The following is a 17398-nucleotide window of genomic DNA, read 5'->3' on the forward strand; positions in this document are numbered from 1 at the left end:
ATGCACATGGTACACAGGCATACATACAGGCAAAATACTCACATACACAAAATAAAAATGTTAAAAAAGTATATAAAAGAGAAGCATCACCCATAAGAAACTACAATTCCCCAGCACTTGGGAGGCAGACGCAGGCGGGTCGCTGTGAGTTTGAGGCTAGCCTGGTCTACAAAGTGAGTCAAGGACAGCCACGGCTACACAGAGAAACCCTGTCTCGAAAAACCGAAAAAGAAAAACTTAAAAATAAAAGAACAGCCTGGCATGGTGGCGCACGCCTTTAATTCCAGCACTCAGGAGGCAGAGGCAGGCGGATCGCTGTGAGTTCGAGACTAGCCTGGTTTACAAAGTGAGTCCAGGACAGCCAAGGCTACACAGAGAAACCCTGTCTTAAAAAACAAAAAGAGCAAAACAAAAACAACAACAACAAAAACAAAAAACAAAAAAAACCCACCATACACATTCTGTGCAAAGTACAACACACTTTTACAACACATGTTCTATATGTGTTAGTCACTGCTGCAAACTTGGACAAGAGAAAACCCCAGTATGTTAAACACATGAGCTATCTGAGGCCACCTGGTTCTATCTTACACACTCTTAAGTGAATACAAGCTTCCTACTAATGCTGAGATGCCTGACTGACTCCAGCCTGTGTCTGTCTACTCGGTCTTGGACGGGCCTGGTCACGTACCTTTCAAAGTGCTGTTTCATTTGTTTACATGCATAGTAGTTTCCGTCTCTTAGGCTCTGCATCTTCATAACTTCAGAAAATGTTCCTTCTCCTATCTTGCCAATTGCTTTGTAGTCTATAAGTAGAAATAAAGTTTAATTATGTATGTATTTCATATGTACCTCCCCATAACATTCTATCTGTGCAAATCACAACACACTGTGCACCAGTTCTAATTCTTTTCAGTCCCAGACCTAAGCACCACCTCCTGCTTTTTAAAAATTAAATTAATTAATTAATTAATTAATTTATTCACTTTATATCCTGAATGCAGCCTCCTTCCTCCTCTCTTCCTGGCCCCACCCTCCCACCCTCTTCCTCCTCTCCCCTTCCCCTTCTCAGAAAAGAGGACCCCCCAACCTGCCTCCCCCCAGCACACATTAAGCCACATCAGGACTAAACGCATCCTCTTCCACCGAGGCTCAGCAAGGCAGCCTAGCTAAAGGAGGTGATTCTAAAGCAGGCAAAGGAGTCCATGTCAGAGACAGCCCCACTCTAATTGCTAGGGGATGCTCATGAAGACCAAGCGGCCCATCAGCTACACACGTGTAGGAGACACAGGTCCACTCAATGCATGCTCTTTGGTGATTCAGCCCCACCTCCTGCTCTACTGTGTCTGCTCTCCCTGAATAGGAGGAATGGCATCACTCTACCCCTCCAGAGGTGAGAGGCTTCTAAATGGCTCTGGCAGGAGTGGGAGGATGTGGCACTGGGCAGATGTCACAGCATCTGAGCAGTCTTCCGAAGCTCACTGTCCTGGGTCCTGCAGAATACCCAGCCCACATGCAGCCATTCCTTGGCACCCTTAGATGGTCTAATTTTCTGAAAGCTGCCAGCAGCTGCCCCTGGTTTTGCTGCTACCACCACTGTTAAGCCACCCTTAGCCTTCAGACCCAGGTTGCATCCACACAAAGCATCCTTCACCCGGGGCAGCCCTGAATCCTTATCACTCCTGCAGGAAGCATGCTTGCATTCTTTTTCTGTTTGTTTTCAGAGACAGGGTCTCTTTATGCATCACTGGCCGTCCTAGAATTCACTATGTAGACCAGGCTGGCCTCAAACTCACAGAGATCTATCTGCCTGTCTCTGCCTCCTGAGTGCTGGGATTAAAGGTTTGCACCATCAGATCTAGCTTGAAATTCTTATTGTTGCTTCTGCTGCTCTTTCCTTTGTTTAAATAATTGGGGGGGGGGGGAGTTGAGACAGAGTCTCTCTGGCTATCCTGAAACTCACTCTGTAGACCAGACTGCCCTAGAACTCAGAGATCCACCTGCCCTTGCCTCCCCAATGCCGAGATTAAAGGTGTGCGGCACCACCGCCTAGCTGTTTAAATCATTTTATGTTATATGTAAGGGTGTTTTGTCTGTATGTTTTGTCTATTTACCAAATGCTTGCCTAGTGCCTACAGAGGCTAGGAAAAGCTGTTGGATTCCCTGGGACTAGATATAGATGTTTTTTTCTGGCTTGGTATTTGTTTTGGTTTCTCTTGGTTTTTTCAAGACACGGTTTTCTCTGGCTGTCCTGGACTCAACTTGTAGACCAGACTGGCTGTGAACTCACAGAGATCTGCCTGCCTCTGCCTCCCCCAAGCTTTGAAATTAAAGGCGTGCGCCACAGTGCCTGGCCTTGAGATTTATTTTTGAACAAATCAAATGTTAAGAGAAGGGTTAGGACATCTGCTAAAATATCCAATAAACATATGTATCCAATTTAGGATGTGCATGGGGCAACCAATCCCCACTCCCAGTCGCTATGTTCATCCTGGAAACAGGAGCCTGACTAGCTTTTACATTCTGCTGACTCATTTCTGGCCTGTGTGAGCATTCCACAGTAAGCACACAGTGCTTGCACAGGTAGGAGAAAGGTGCTGGAATGAGCCCACACTTCTGCAATTACTGGCGTCCACTCCCAGGAGACATCCCAACAGGTAACATTTAGAGACAGAGACAGCTGTCACATGTCACAACAGCAAGCTTAGACGAGAAACTTATATCAAGGTCGTCTCCTAATATTAAGGAGGTATTATGAAACAGCCATAAACTGAAACATTATATTTTGCTAACTGTACCTCCAACCAGTAATTAGAACTATGGGAAAACGTGCAGACATGACGTCAAGTGAACTAAAGAATGGCAAAGAACACACAGACTTGTGCATAAGCTGAAACTGAATGCAGAAACCTAATGACTTACATTTATATCTAGGGGGGAATAAAGACAACTTTAATCTTCTTCCTTCCTCTTTTCTATGTTGTTCAGTGCTCACAACAGACGTACTTATCTCAAGTGTTTGTGAAGATGGGTATTTTATGACATCTAGAAACCTGGTGGCCAAGCACCAACAGAAAATAAACTTAAAACGAATTGTCTGAAAGGTAAGGTCTTATACAAAGGTCGTAGGTGGGCAGGCTGTCGGGGAGGAGGAGGAATCTGACACTATAAATTCCAAAGTGTGTTTCATCACAAGTAAATTAAGCAAGCTTGCTTTGAAAATGGGGGGAAAAGTCACCTGTGAACTTTAAGACGGTTAATACACAAGAAACTCGGAGTGAGCAAGCACCCTAGCTGGCTCCAGACCACTGAACCTGCCACAGATTGACCTGGATCCCCCACGGATGGTCAGGGTGGATAAGGGGTCGCTGGTTCCCCGCCCCCCCAACTCCCCTGGCTCTGCTGCCAGACGTCAAGTCTGGAGTGTAAACCAGAATGACAGGTAGGAGGGGAAAAAGCTGAAGCCCGGTGGAGAGTGGCCAGGAGAAGCACCGTTCTCACCAAGGGAACCTGGCCTACGTCACAGGCCTTCAGAGCTACAAAAAGTATGGCAGGCATGGCCGGCACAAAAGCAGAGCTGGGAAGGGGGCACGGAGCTGTGCCATCTGTAATAAAATCCCATCCCATGCTAATGGGAATAATTAGCCATCTAGGGAAGAAAACCTAAGGGCCAAGGGCAGAGAAAAGGTGACCACGGAAGACAGAGGGGTCCGTTTAGACTAATTAAAATTCTATTCATTTTTGTTAAATTAAATCTGTATATGTGGAATTTGAACCCTTTTTTTTTTTTTTGGTTTTTCGAGACAGGGTTTCTCTGTGTAGCCTTGGCCATCCTGGACTCACTTTGTAGACCAGGCTGGCCTCGAACTCACAGCGATCCGCCTGCCTCTGCCTCCTGAGTGCTGGGATTAAAGGCGTGCGCCACCACGCCCGGCTGGAATTTGAACCTTTAATGTTTGAAAAGCAGAGGTGGAATTTGCTTTCTGTGGAACCTGTGGTGTGCAAGCGTGAACACTTTCATTCCCATGTTGCTGTTAATGATCTGCGGGCAAGTCATACCCACTGGTACCACCACGCTGCACAGGATGAGAAAGGCTGAGGGTGCTAGCTGTTGAGTACAGCTAGAATTTCCGGGAAAGAGAATTTCACCCATTCAAACCTTTTCGGGAGATGAAGTAGTTCAAAGCACAGTAGTAAAGCAGAGCAGGACTGTGAACAGAGAGAGCTGTACGCATTTCACTATTCCCTGCAGTGAGCACTAGTGTGATCTCAATCACCAAACACGGCAAAAACACAAACAGACACAGAAGTACTCAAAAGCTGATAACCACTTACGTGTAAACCACGTCCACTAACCCTGGCAATCTGCTACTAGGAACGCCTGGCATTGGTAACCCGGCCACACCCCAGAAAATGTGCATTACAAATGCTTACACACAGCAAACCCACACACTTCAAGAAACAGGACCAAATGTGCCAACTACCCTGGAGCCCACTGAAAATGTACTGGTTGACTCTCTTACAAAGCTAGTAGCACTTTCCTTTCTTCTTCTTTCACAAGGTGACATTGGTGGGTCTGTTTATAAACAGAAGGCAATGTATAGTAGGGAGAAAACTGAAAAGGAGGCTTCAGATGCCCTGCAACGTCTATGAACTCACTGACATGTATGACGGCGATGGCCTTAGCCTCACTGCAGTGACAGTGGACAGTCTGTAAATCACCCTGATGAGCAGGCACATCTGCTACTGCCATGCCAGCTGCTCTTTTCAGAGTGCACCAAGAAACCTGTTTTCTTCTTTTAAAAAATCTGATAGGAGGGCTGGAGAGATGGCTGAGCAGTTAAGAGCACTGACTGCTCTTCCAGAGGTCCTGAATCCAATTCCCAGCAACCCACATGGTGGCTTACAACCATCTACAATGTGATCTGATGTCTCCTTCTGGCCTGTGGGTATATATGCAGGCAGAGCACTGTATTTATAATAATAAATAAATAAATCTTTTTTAAAAAAAGTCTGATGGATAGCAAATCATTATCACCCCTTAATATGCATAATTTTGCTCTTGTTTTTGTAGGTATGTCTAAATAATCCATTAAAAGGTTCAGAAGCCGGGTGTGGTGGCACACACCTTTAATCCCAGCACTCGGGAGGCAGAGGCAGGCGGATCGCTGTGAGTTCGAGGCCAGCCTCAGCTACAAAGTGAGCCCAGGACAGCCAAAATAACACAGAGAAACCCTGTCTTGAAAAACAAAAAAAAAAAAAAAAAAAAAGTTTAAACAGGCCGGATGGTGGTGAAACATGCTTTTAATCCTAGTACTTGGGCGGCAGAGGCAGGCAGATATCTGTGATCTGATCTACAGAGCAAGTTCCAGGACAGCCAGGCCTATACAGAGAAACCCTGTCTCATAAAAATGAAAATTAAAAAAAAAAAAGTATAATCACCAGGTTTGGTGGCGTACATCTTTAATCCCAGCACTCAGCAGGCAGAGGCAAGAGGATCTCTCTGTGAGTTCGAGGCCAGCCTGGTCTACAAAGTAAGTCCAGGGCAGCCAGGGCTGTTACACAGAGAAACCCTGTCTCGAAAAACCTGGAAAAAAAGAAAAACCAAAATAAAATAAAATAATTAAATAGAGTTGGAGAGATGTCTCAGTGGTTAAGAGCACTGGTTGCTCTTGCAGTGGACTGGAATCTGCTTCCAAAGACCTATATGGTGGCCCACACATGACTGTAACTCCAGTTGTAAAGAAGTCCTGTGAAGCCAGGCAGTGGTGGCGCACGCCTTTAATCCCAGCACTCAGGAGGCAGAGGCAGGCGGATCGTTGTGAGTTCGAGGCCAGCCTGGTCTACGAAGTGAGTCCAGGATGGCCAAGGCTACACAGAGAAACCCTGTCTCGAAAAACCAAAAAAAAAAAAAAAAAAAAAAAAAAAAAAAGAAGTCCTGTGATGGCCTCCAGGCACTGTATACACATGGTGCACAGACATACATAAGGCAAAATACCCATATATATAATTTAAAATTTTTGAAAATTAATATTTGTATATGTAATTTACATTTTATGATGTGTCTGTTTTTAACTTTTCTGAGTTTTTCTTTTTCATTCTTTAAGTGTGTATATGGGGTCTATGTGTGTGTGTGAGAGAGAAAGAGAGAAAGAGGAGGGCAAGAGGGAGGGAGAGAAAGGACAACATAGTGAGATGCCTCTAGAGTTGATCCTCATCTTCCACCTTGTTTCTGGCAAGGCTCTTGTGTGTGCCACTTCATACGCCTGACACCTGCCCCCACCCACCACAGGTATGCCGGATTACAAGCACGCACTACTGCATCAGATTTTGCTGGAACGAAGGTGTGCGCCACCACCCCCAGCCCACGTTAATCTTTCTTAAAGGGAGGAATACAGTGACACAGGACTGTAGTTCTAGTACTTGGAAGACAGAAAAAGAAGGATTACCCCAACTTTGAGGTTAGCTTGGTCTACATAGCGAGTTCTAGACCAGCCAGGTCCATCTTAAAGAACAATAACAAAAACTAAAAGCAAAAAAGTTTAATTTTATTTTTTCCTTTTTAACTATTTTTCTTTATTTACATATGCATTTATATTATTTCACATATATACAATAAACTACCTACAAAATATATGGAATGCTTCATGAATTTGCATGTCATCCTTGGGTAGGGGGCCATGCTAATCTTTCCTGTATTGTTCCAACTTTAGTATTTGTGCTGCCAAAGTGAGCAGAGCAGAAAAATTTTAAATAAAATGAATACGGGGGCGGGGGTGGGGCTGTAGATACACATACAACATTCACAGAACATAGTTAGAGTGGTTGCCCGTAGAGACCAGACCACAAAGGATCTAACAGGCAAAGGCAGAGAAACAGAATGACCAAATAAATGATCCCTCCTCACCAGGAGCACTGTAATAAGCTGGCACCAGGCCCTCTACAAGGGAACCCTGACAGGGACACATCGCCTGACATGCTATGTACAAGGCTACTTAATTAAATAAAGCTAGTCATGAGAAAACCACCAGATGAATCCAAAATTGGAAACCAAAGAAATATGACACAAAAATACACTTTGTGATTTTGATTGGATCCTCTAAAGGTCATCACTGAGGGAAGACAGAAATAGGAACTGTATATTAAATAGCAGAGTTGTACTGAGGTGTTGTATTTCCTAAGTATGTTTGCACATGGGTAATGTGTGTTTTAGCATGCGGTGACATTGTAACAATGTCCTGTGTGTGGGATGAGTGTTCCCAGGCAGGTGTGCAGGGGGTCAGAGGACAACCTCGGGGACTGGTCTTCATTTTCTGCCTTGCTTGAGACAGCTTCTTGTCTGCAAGGCAGCTGGCCCTTGAGCTCCAGGGATTTTCCTGTCTCTGCCTCCCATCTCCCTGTAAGAGCACTGGGATGACAGACAGGGGTCCGAGGGGACAGAACGCAGATTCTCAAACTGATAAAGCAAACACTTACCCTCTGCACTGTCTCCCTAGGTTCAAGTCCCCAGACTTTATGTAGATACTTCCTGAATCAGTAGGTGTGAAATGTCACGATGTCTGCAACGAACTCAGTGGGAAAAAAACTAATACGTATGTCAAATACACAAGAACCCTGGAGCAGCATGAGCACACAAAAATACGCCAAAATGATGAAAGATTTAGAAATATGCAATGTACCCTTCTAACCCTTGTGAAAACCTGAAAACGAAATACTTGGGAGAGAAAATGACAAATATGAAATAACACATGTCTGTAAGTGTGTACTATTAAGCAAAAGTGTAAAAAATTTGCAGGTGGTAGTTTTTTTGATTTTGGCTTTTTGAGACAGGGGTTCTCTGTGTAGCCTTGGCTGTCCTGGACTCCCTTTTGTAGACCAGGTTGGCCTCGACCTCACAGAGATCCACCTGCCTCTGCCTCCCGAGTGCTGGGATTACAGGTGTGTGACACCACACCCAGTTTAGGCTGTGTGTTCTAATTGCAGCTTTCTGAGGCATTAATGCAAATAATAAAGGTGCTGGACATAAACACTACTGGACAGAAGAAATAAAAGTGCCTTATAAAGTATGCCTTATTTTAAGATGTTATGTATTTTATACTACATAGAAATTACTGTATAGCAATTAAAATATAGTATGAATTTAGTATTATAGCCACAGCTAACATAACCTGATTTCACAGCAAGAGAAGCAGCAATTCTTCTGCACTTCTGGCTACAACTTATAAAAGGCAGTCACAACTGTTTAGCTACGCAAACCAAGCCGCCGTCCCAACAAAACCCGTGTGTCTTGTAGTTGCACTTGGACTCCTGGTTTACTCATGGCCCCGGGAATAAGCCAATGTTTTCAAGTCCTTCTATTCTCTAGAATGGCTGCCTCATTTCCCAACTTGTAAGCCGGCGTTTTAAATCCCGCTGAGGGGCCCGCTTCACAAACACTCAAGCAGCGAGGCACAAGCCCGGCTTCCCCCTCCGGTGCGTTTGCAGCCGCTGGTCCTAAGGGGCAGGCAGCGCTCAGAGCCCACGGCCGAATGTCTGAGAACTGTGGGTGCGAGCCAACACACAAGCGGACGAGCGAGTGAGGGAGGGAATGAATGAAGTCACACTCAACTCCCCAAACTCCCGCACAACCGCCCAAGGAGTCTGAGCGGACTCCCGCCCCGGAGCCGCGGCCTCAGGGCGGCGCCGCCCCACAGGCCCCGGCCCCCTCCGCCCGGCGCCGGCCCCGGCCCCACTCACTCTTCATCCTGAACGCCGATGACGGCGACAGCCTCTGGTCGGCCCCGGGCCGAAAAGAAAAGAGGAGACTGTGGTACCGGCCTTCTGCTTTCCTGAGGCGGCTTCCGGCTCGAGGACCTTCGCGGTGGTCCCGGGCTGGAGAGCGTTAGGATCCGGCCGCCATATTGTATTCCTGTCGCCCTAGCAACCGCCAAACCTGGGGAGCTGCGGGGGGGGGGGCGCGGAGCGCCGGAGACAGCCGCCCACGCACGCGCAGAAAGGCCGCTGCCCGTTCACGCATGCGCGGCGCGGTCGGCCGCCTCAGGTTGGTTGCTAAGCAACCTCTCCTGCTGCTTTAAATTTAAGTACAGTTTCTTACCTTAGTGTGTAGGCGACCTTGGCGAGCTGGCTCTTCCCAGCCCTCCTGAGAATGTATCGATGTGTAACTGATTCCAGAACAGTGTCCTTGGGCTTTGACTGTTCTGCGAACACCTACAGTTGAGCATCTACGCAGCCACGTTTAGAGCAGCTGCTGTGTAATTTGTAAGTTTTACTTTTTAATTCAACAAACATGTATTTTGCTACCAGCACTGTTGTAGGCATTGGGTAAAATGAAAAGCAGTGTAGACAAGATCCCTAAATTATTGTTATTGTAAAATGAGGTTGAAAAATCCTTACCCCAGGGCCTGGAGAGACGGCTCAGCGGTTAAGAGCACTGACTGCTCTTCCAGAGGTCCTGAGTTCAACTCCCAGCAACCACATGGTGGCTCATGACCATCTATAGTGAGATCTAATGCGCACTGTATCCATAATAAGTAAATCTTTAAAAAAAAAAAAACTCTTAAAAAAAAGAAAGAAAGAAAAATCCTTACCCCAAGTAATGGTTGCAGTGAAGACTAAATAAGAAGTCCTACACCCCCCCAACCCCTCCCCCATCCCCCATCCCCCACTCCCCATACCCCCCTCCATCCCCATACCCCCCTCCATCCCAGCCACGGTGACTCACCAATTCTTGCGTGAGAGACCTGACAGGGTTTGTCACACCCCAAGTGTTCAATAAATGTTTAGCTAATAACCAGGAAACATCTGCACCTGTCGCCTCTTTGTCACTCCTGTCTGGGGACAAGCCTGATTTTAAGTGAGTATTGAGAATGCAGGGCAAGCTTTACCCTTTGGTCCATAAATAGGCAGATGGAAGAAACACTTCGCTGACTTGAGCTGTAGAAGCCATAGGTTCTGTTGTTGGCGTCCCAGAGTGGAAAAGCGGTTTGCTAAGGCCACTCATTGGTGGCCCCTGAACTCAGATACCTGTGCATGGCACCCGACTGCCTGTGCTTCTGCTCCATCCAAAAGGAATTGTGCAAAAGGGTTCCAACATGTATGTATTTTATGGAGGGCTGTATTTCAAACTGGTCCCAGGACCAACTGAGTTGTTTTAGCAAATTAGAAGCAACATCTGAAAAACCCTTCTGTTTGTCTCTTTTCTTTTATTATTGTCCAGCAGCTTTGATACAGCACGTGTTGTGTGGTGAAACGTTTAAATTCCAATTTCGCTTTTTTGCTTTCCATTCCTCTCCGCACCCCCACCCTAGGATTAACCATCAGGAGCTCAGTTTCTACATGAAAATGTGCTGTCCAGGGCCGGAAGTCAGAGTTTAGAAGTGTGAGAAGATAAAAGAGGAAGGCATGGACCAGGGTACAACTTAGTGCCTCAAAACAGGCTTAGCATGTGCGAGGCCCTGAGTTTGGTCACTAGCTGCTACAGAAGGGGGAAAAAATTCAAGCTTAGAGGCGCCGACCACTAAGGAGAGCATAAAGCCAAGAGAATCTACTAAGGCTGTCTGACCCCTCTGAGGACTAGAGTGCCAGAAGAAGCAAAAAGATAACAGGGTAAGTTATCAAATCTCTGTCACATGTTGGGCATGGTGACACATTTGTGCCTTTGGTCCAAGTACTGGGGTGTGGGGGGAGTTGGGGGTAGAAGCAGGTGGATCTCTGGAAGTTCATGTCCAGCCTGGTCTAGATAGTTCCAGCTCCATAGACTATGGAAAATGCTTTTATCCTTGGCCACTTCAGTTTTCCCATAATGTAACTCCACAGTTGCAGCCTTCAGACCTTCTGATACAGAAGCAGGAGGCACCACCACTGTCCCTGCCGCAAGCTGTCTTTCTGAAACCCACAGGTTGAACCTCTAGCTGCCAATGTGCGTTAACCTGGTCTCTCTCTCTCTCTCTCTCTCACACACACACACACACACACACACACACACACACACACACACACTCACACACACACTCACACACACTCACACACACACTCACACACACACACTCACACTCACACTCACACACACTCACACACACACACACTCACACACACACACACTCACACACACACACACTCACACACTCACACACACACACACACACACACACTCACAATCACATACATCTTTTGAAGGTATATTTTGTTTTTAGCTATGTGTGTGTCTTTGTCTGCAAACACCAGTGCGGGATCCTAAGTGGGCCAGAGGCATCGGATCCCCCGAGTCTGGAGTTCAGACTGTTGCTGGGAATTGAACTCCCGTCCTTTGCAAGAGCAGCACCAGCTCTTAATCTCTGACTTCTCTCCAACCCCACACACATCCTTCACTAGAAGCATTTCCAAAATGTGCAGCGTGTTTTCAAACCCAGAGTCCCAAGGAACGCTCGGCACGGTGAGTGCCTGCCCAGTGCTCGCATTGTATGCATTTGGACTCTCCATGTCAGAAGAGTCGGCACTCCGGGAGGCAGAGGCAGGAGGATCTTTGTGAGTTTGAGGCCAGCCTGGTTTACAAGTGAGTCCAGGACAGCCAAGGCTACACAGAGAAACCTTGTCTCAAAAAAAAAAAAAACAAGTCACAACAAGGGCTGGAGACCTGGCTCAAAGGTTAAGAGCTTACGACTGTCTATAATGAGATCCGGTGCCCTCTTTTGGCGGGGAGGCATAAATAAATAAATAAATCTTAAAAAAAAAAAAAAGAGTCTCGCCAACAGGACAAATTGGAAGGGATGATGACAAGGTGCTAAAGTATTTTTTTTTTTTTTTTTTTTTGGTTTTTTCGAGACAGGGTTTCTCTGTGTAGCCTTGGCCATCCTGGACTCACTTTGTAGACCAGGCTGGCCTCGAACTCACAGCGATCCGCCTGCCTCTGCCTCCCGAGTGCTGGGATTAAAGGCGTGCGCCACCACGCCCGGCTGGTGCTAAAGTATTAAGGAGACAAGGTTCTGCCTAAAAGACAGAGGAGTGTGGCCTTCGCGCTGCTGAGTGATGGTAGTCTCTATTCTAGAATTCTCCAGTTATTGGTCTGGTAATTGAATCCAGGGGAGATACAACACTTTCCAGGGTGTCGGAGACCTGAATCCAAATGAAAGGTAGGTGAGGGAGGCAAAACCCTGGGACTGGGAGGAGAGAGACCCAACAACACAGGTGATGAAGAAAGGGATTCAAAACAGGATGGTGGGGCTGGAGAGATGGCTCAGAGGTTGAGAGTACCGCCTGCTCTTGCAGAGGTCTTGCGTTCAATTCCCAGCAACCACATGGTGGCTCACAACCATCTATAATGAGATCTCGTGCCCTCTTCCCGTGTGTGGGTACATACAGGCAGAATACTGTATGAAAAATAAATCTTTTCAAAAGTTAATTAATGAAATGCTGCATGGGCTGGAGAGATGGCTCAGAGGTTAAGAGCACTGACTGCTCTTCCAAAAGTCATGAGTTCAATTCCTAGCAACCACATGTTGGCTCACAACCATCTATAACGAGATTTGTATACATAATAAATAAATAAATAAATCTTTAAAAAATGCTGCATATAAAGACACACATGCATCCCCTTAAGGAAACCAAACCAACCAGCTAATCAAAGTGCTGTGTATAATGATAATGAGCTAGGCGTGGTGGTGCACGCCTTTAATCCCAGCACTCGGGAGGCAGAGGCAGGCGGATCGCTGTGAGTTCGAGGCCAGCCTGGTCTACAAAGTGAGTCTAGAACAGCCAAGGCTACACGGAGAGACTCTGTCTCGAAAATCAAAAAACAAACAAACAAACAAACAACAACAAAAAGACATTAGGCACCTTTTATTTGGCGTCTTGGCTTCTGAGTTACGTGGGTCTCTGGTGCTCCCTAGCGTTCACTATTAGTCATTGCGCCAGGACCCGGGTGAGCCTAGAAGCCAGGAAGGTTCCCCGCCGGTTCCGACCGTTCCCTTGGGAAAGTGGGCTCGAATTCCCAGCGACTGCTGAGGTCGGCTTGGCTGTGGCTTCTGCAGTGCACGACGTGGTGGTGGGAGAGGATTCACCGCATAAATACCGGGAGTTGGCGCAGGGACAGTGTAAACATTACAAAGTGGGGCGTTGGGAATTCTGTGGTCAGTAACGTTAGGAGTCTTGCTGAAATCTGGGGTAAAAAGAGCGCGAAAGTCAGGCGGTCTCGGCCTCGACTGCACCACCTTGAATTCTTGATCCCCCAGTCTCCACTTCCCAAATGCATAGGCGGACAAGAGCCACCTCGCCCAGCTAAGTGACTTAGGGTCTGCTTGGAACTTGCCTCTGCCCGACGAGTGGCTTTGTCTGACGAATGCTTTTAGGGGAATCTGTAACGTGGTGTTACTCTGGCCATGGAGTTGCCAGATACAAAGTAGTTACCGTTTTAGTCTAAGTCCGTGATATTGTCTGATTTTATACTAAAATGCCTGGTGATGTGGCTCAGTCTTTTGTTTGTCTCTTGTTTTTGAGAAAAGCTTATGTCTTGTTCACGTCATTTTCGAGCCAGGCGTGGTGGTGTGTGCCTGTAAGTAATCTCAGTATTCGGAAGAGCTGAGGCAGGAGAATTGCTAAGTAGGAATTCCAGGCATAACAAGATGAAGCTGAATGTCCCCTTCCCAGCCACCCGCTGGCAGAAAGTCACTGAGGCGGACAACGAACGCAAGCTTCGTACAGGCACTAAGAATACGCTGAACTTTTGGCCAAGAACATCAAGGAAGCCAAAGAAAAATCTAGAAACATATTTGTCAAGAGATGTGACGCACGCCTTTAATTCCGGCACTCGGGAGGCAGAGGCAGGTGGATCACTGTGAGTTCGAGGCTAGCCTGGTCTACAAAGCGAGTCCAGGACAGCCAAGGCCATACAGAGAAACCCTGAGAGAGAGATGGGCCCTTTTTGCTGAGAGCTTCTACTTCTGAGTCCAGTGAAAAATAAATCTTTTAAGAATAACAAATAAATAATCAAACCTTGAAATGAAATAAACAAACAAAACGAAACAAAACAAAAACCCACAAAGAATTAGCACAGGTTCAGACCGGCAGGAAGGAAGCCAAGGTCTTAGCAGCTGCTGGTGACTGGATGCTGGAGAATTCGGTGGTTTTGTCTGAAATTCTCTGTATTCTGTTTGATTTAGCCACGCGAAAGGCGTTAGTACACTAGGTTTCTCGCTGCAAAGATTTTTCGGAGCTCTGACCTGGAATATTTGAAAGCATCCTTACTGCGGAGTCAGGCCTTGGACAGGCAACTGGCGTTTTTCCCTGGAAAAGCCTGGTTCTCTGTAGGAGACCGCTTCCCCTGGAGCCCCTAGGCGTCAGTTTTTTTCATGTGGTCAAGGAGTGGTACAAGGGAAAAGAGCTCCGGTGAGGTCGGAGCGAGCCGGATGCTAGAGACTTCGCGAAAACGCAGAGGAGCTAGGCATCTAGGCACAGGACGTTTACGAAGCCTTGTAGGCGGTCTGAGAATGCAAAAGGCGTGTCTGGCCGGTTAGCTCAGTTGGTTAGAGCGTGGTGCTAATAACGCCAAGGTCGCGGGTTCGATCCCCGTACGGGCCAGTACTTGCTGTATTTTTTTTTTTTTTTTTTTAACAAGAAAGCGCGTACATTTTGAAAATTGCAAGCGACAACTCCTGTCAACTCTGAAAATTATCTCCAGCTTCTTCCCAGGGAGGCGTTGCGATACTTTCTGTCGCTTCTTGTCGCTGGCTGCACCAGTCACTTGCATAGAACATTGCAGGTTAAGCATTCAAAAGTCTTAGGTTTTAAAGCTAAGTCAGGTCATCCGGGACATTTTCCAAGGCCCCTCTGGCGCTGCTGCTCAGTGAAGGCGGATGGCCTCAGTGTTCATGGGGTGCTTAATGCTGAAAATGCAGGTCAGGACAACGCGTTCTGCAGATATTTACCGCAAGCCGATGCATGGGCTGGGCTGTCCCCCCAGGGCCAGCCAAGGACTGCTGCGATGTTTTCACACTGACCACAGGTCAAGAAGCCTTAGCTTGTCTCTGCCTCCCTCTTGTCAGATTGTCGATTCCACACCACTTCCTTTTGGTTCTGCATTTGGAGGCAGAGGGCAGTGAACAAATTCCTCAAGGGATTCCTTAGTCGCTGGGCCGGTCAGGGTGTTTAACAAAAACCCATTTTCCAGGGTCATCGCTTTTTAGCTCCTTTGTGGGTTCAGGGTGTTGCATTTTGTTTTCTGTAGCCCAGACTCACCTTAAACACAAGATCCTCCTGCCTCCACCTCCTGAGAGCTGAGATTACAGGCATGGACCACTCCTTCTGGCGGCTCTATCCTTTTCTCAAATGTGACTGCACTCTGAATTAGATACCAACAGCTCAAGTCCAGAGTTTAAGGTCCTGGTAAGTCCTTAAGATGTGCATGGTAACACACGCCTTTAATCCCAGCACTCGGGAGGCAGAGGCAGGTGGATCTCTGTGAGTTCGAGGCCAACCTGATCTACAAAGCGAGTCCAAGACTGCCAAGGCTACACAGAGAAATCCTGTCTCAAAAAGCCAAAAAGCTGTAGTAAGAGCTATGGATCCCATGCTAATGGGTGAGACTGTTATTACAAACAAAATAAAGAAAGAAATGGACTGTTGGCACTCAGAATAGATGCAGACATCATGTCTTAGATGTAAATTCCTGGTAGTTGGCAAACCCAGGGGCACAGTAGGGAGTGGAGCTGGGCACTGAGACTAGATCTCAAGCTTGCTTTCCTATTCCCACTTCCCTAACCATTGCTTTCCACCATGTGGTGGTGGTGGTAGTGGTGGTGGTTGGGGGGCATTTTCCCCCCTTCTGTTGTGAACTTGGCCATCAGCACAGAGCCTTAGGCTCCTCTAGACTGCCGGTTGTGGACGTGGCACTGCAGAAACTTAGCCATAACAAGATTAGCTCAAGGAGATGATAGTCTTCATTTCTGTTTGGTTTCCATTTTCAGAGCTAGGGATGAAGCCAGACCCTGCTAGAGCCGGGCAAACCTGCTACCACTGAGCTCTGCTCCAGCCCGTTGGACTGTGGCTTTTGGTATGGCTTTTCTGTTGTAACTGGCCTTGAACTCACAGAGATCCACCTGCCTCTGCCTCTCGAGTGCAGCTAGTGCTCTTCACTGCTGAGCATCTCTCCAACCTCCCATACAACTTTTAAAAAAAGATTTATTTCTTTAGCCAGGTGTGGTGGCACACACCTTTAATCCCAGCACTCGGGAGGCAGAGGTAGGCAGATCACTGTGAGCTTGAGGCCAGCTTGGTCTACAAAGTGAGTTCAGGATGGCCAACGCTACACAGAGAAACTCTGTCTCTAAAAACCAAAAACAGAAAGGGGGGAATGTTTACTTCTTTATTAAGTGTACAGTGTCTGCATGTACCCCTGCAGGCCAGAAGAGGGCACCAGATCTCACTATAGATGCTTGTGAGCCACCATGTGGTTGCTGGGAATTGAACTCACAACCTCTGAGCCATCTCTCAAGCCCCACAAAGAGCTTTAAAAACAAAATAATCTTATGATGGAAAAAAAAAAAAAAAAAAAAAAAAAAAAAGAGCAGGGCCTTCCCTAACAGCTGGCTGTCCCTAGCCTCCTCTCCTATGGGGTTCACTTATTTTGTCACAGTGAGTTGTAATTGTCAGTCTCACTCTTTCTACTTAAACTTTCTACTCACTCATGCATCTGTCCATCCATCTATCCATCCACCTTCCCACCCACCCATCCATCCATCTTTCCTTCCTTCCCTGAGTGTGTATTTTGAGCCGGAGCTTGTGTTGGGTACCCAATGAGTGATATGTCATTCCTGGCCTCAAGATGTGCAGTCTAGGTGGTTGGTAGTTTTGGGATGGGTCACCGTGGAAATATTTTAGGAGGCGTGGGAGTACGAATGTCAAAAATGCAAACATTTGGGGGCTGGAGAGGTGGGTCAGTGGTACAAGCACTGGCTGCTATTACAGGGTACCTGGGTTCTGTTCCCAGCATCTACAAGGTAGCTCAAACCATTTCTACCTGTTCCAGGGGACTTTCATGCCTTATTCTGGCCTCTGAAGACACATGGAACACACGCTGTGTACATATACTCAGGCAACCATAATAATAACAATTCCAAGTTTTATAACCCCATTCTGAGGCAGGGTAACATTGAGGGGCCACAGGAAAGGAACAGAGCTCCTCACTGCAGGCGGGCTGAGTCTCTTGCCAGCTGGGAGTCAAGGATTCCAGCATAGCAGACAGTTACTGTGAAGGCTGCTAACACAGAGTAATCTTTCTATATAGAAATGCTTAAAAGAATAATGTTAAGAGCGGAGTATGATGGCATACATCTATGAAGCCAACACAGAGGCAGGAAGATCTCTGAGCTCGAGGCCAGCCTGGTCTAGAGGGAGCTCTAGGACAGCC

The 17398-nt window shown here is 46.9% G+C and overlaps 1 protein-coding gene and 2 non-coding genes across 3 annotated transcripts in view; 1 reads left to right on the top strand and 2 right to left on the bottom strand.

Annotated features, from left to right (window-relative positions):
• Positions 1–8910, bottom strand: part of Mok (MOK protein kinase) — a 34663-nt gene extending 25753 nt beyond the window's left edge. The window contains exons 1-2 of the mRNA XM_051151657.1: positions 8737–8910; positions 692–806 (exon numbers count right to left, since the gene is read on the bottom strand). Of these exons, the coding sequence (XP_051007614.1) occupies positions 692–806; positions 8737–8743 (122 nt within the window). The 5' untranslated portion in view covers positions 8744–8910. The remainder of the gene's footprint in view (positions 1–691; positions 807–8736) is intronic.
• LOC127196897 (U6 spliceosomal RNA) lies at positions 6630–6737 on the bottom strand. Its single transcript, XR_007831566.1, has one exon. It is a non-coding gene; the product is annotated as a U6 spliceosomal RNA (small nuclear RNA).
• Positions 8911–14497: 5587 nt separating the features above from the next.
• Positions 14498–14571, top strand: Trnai-aau (transfer RNA isoleucine (anticodon AAU)). The gene has a single exon. It is a non-coding gene; the product is annotated as a tRNA-Ile (tRNA).
• Positions 14572–17398: the final 2827 nt, after the last annotated feature.

This window comes from Acomys russatus, chromosome 1 (genome assembly GCF_903995435.1).
Source record: "Acomys russatus chromosome 1, mAcoRus1.1, whole genome shotgun sequence".
Classification (NCBI taxonomy): domain Eukaryota; kingdom Metazoa; phylum Chordata; class Mammalia; order Rodentia; family Muridae; genus Acomys; species Acomys russatus.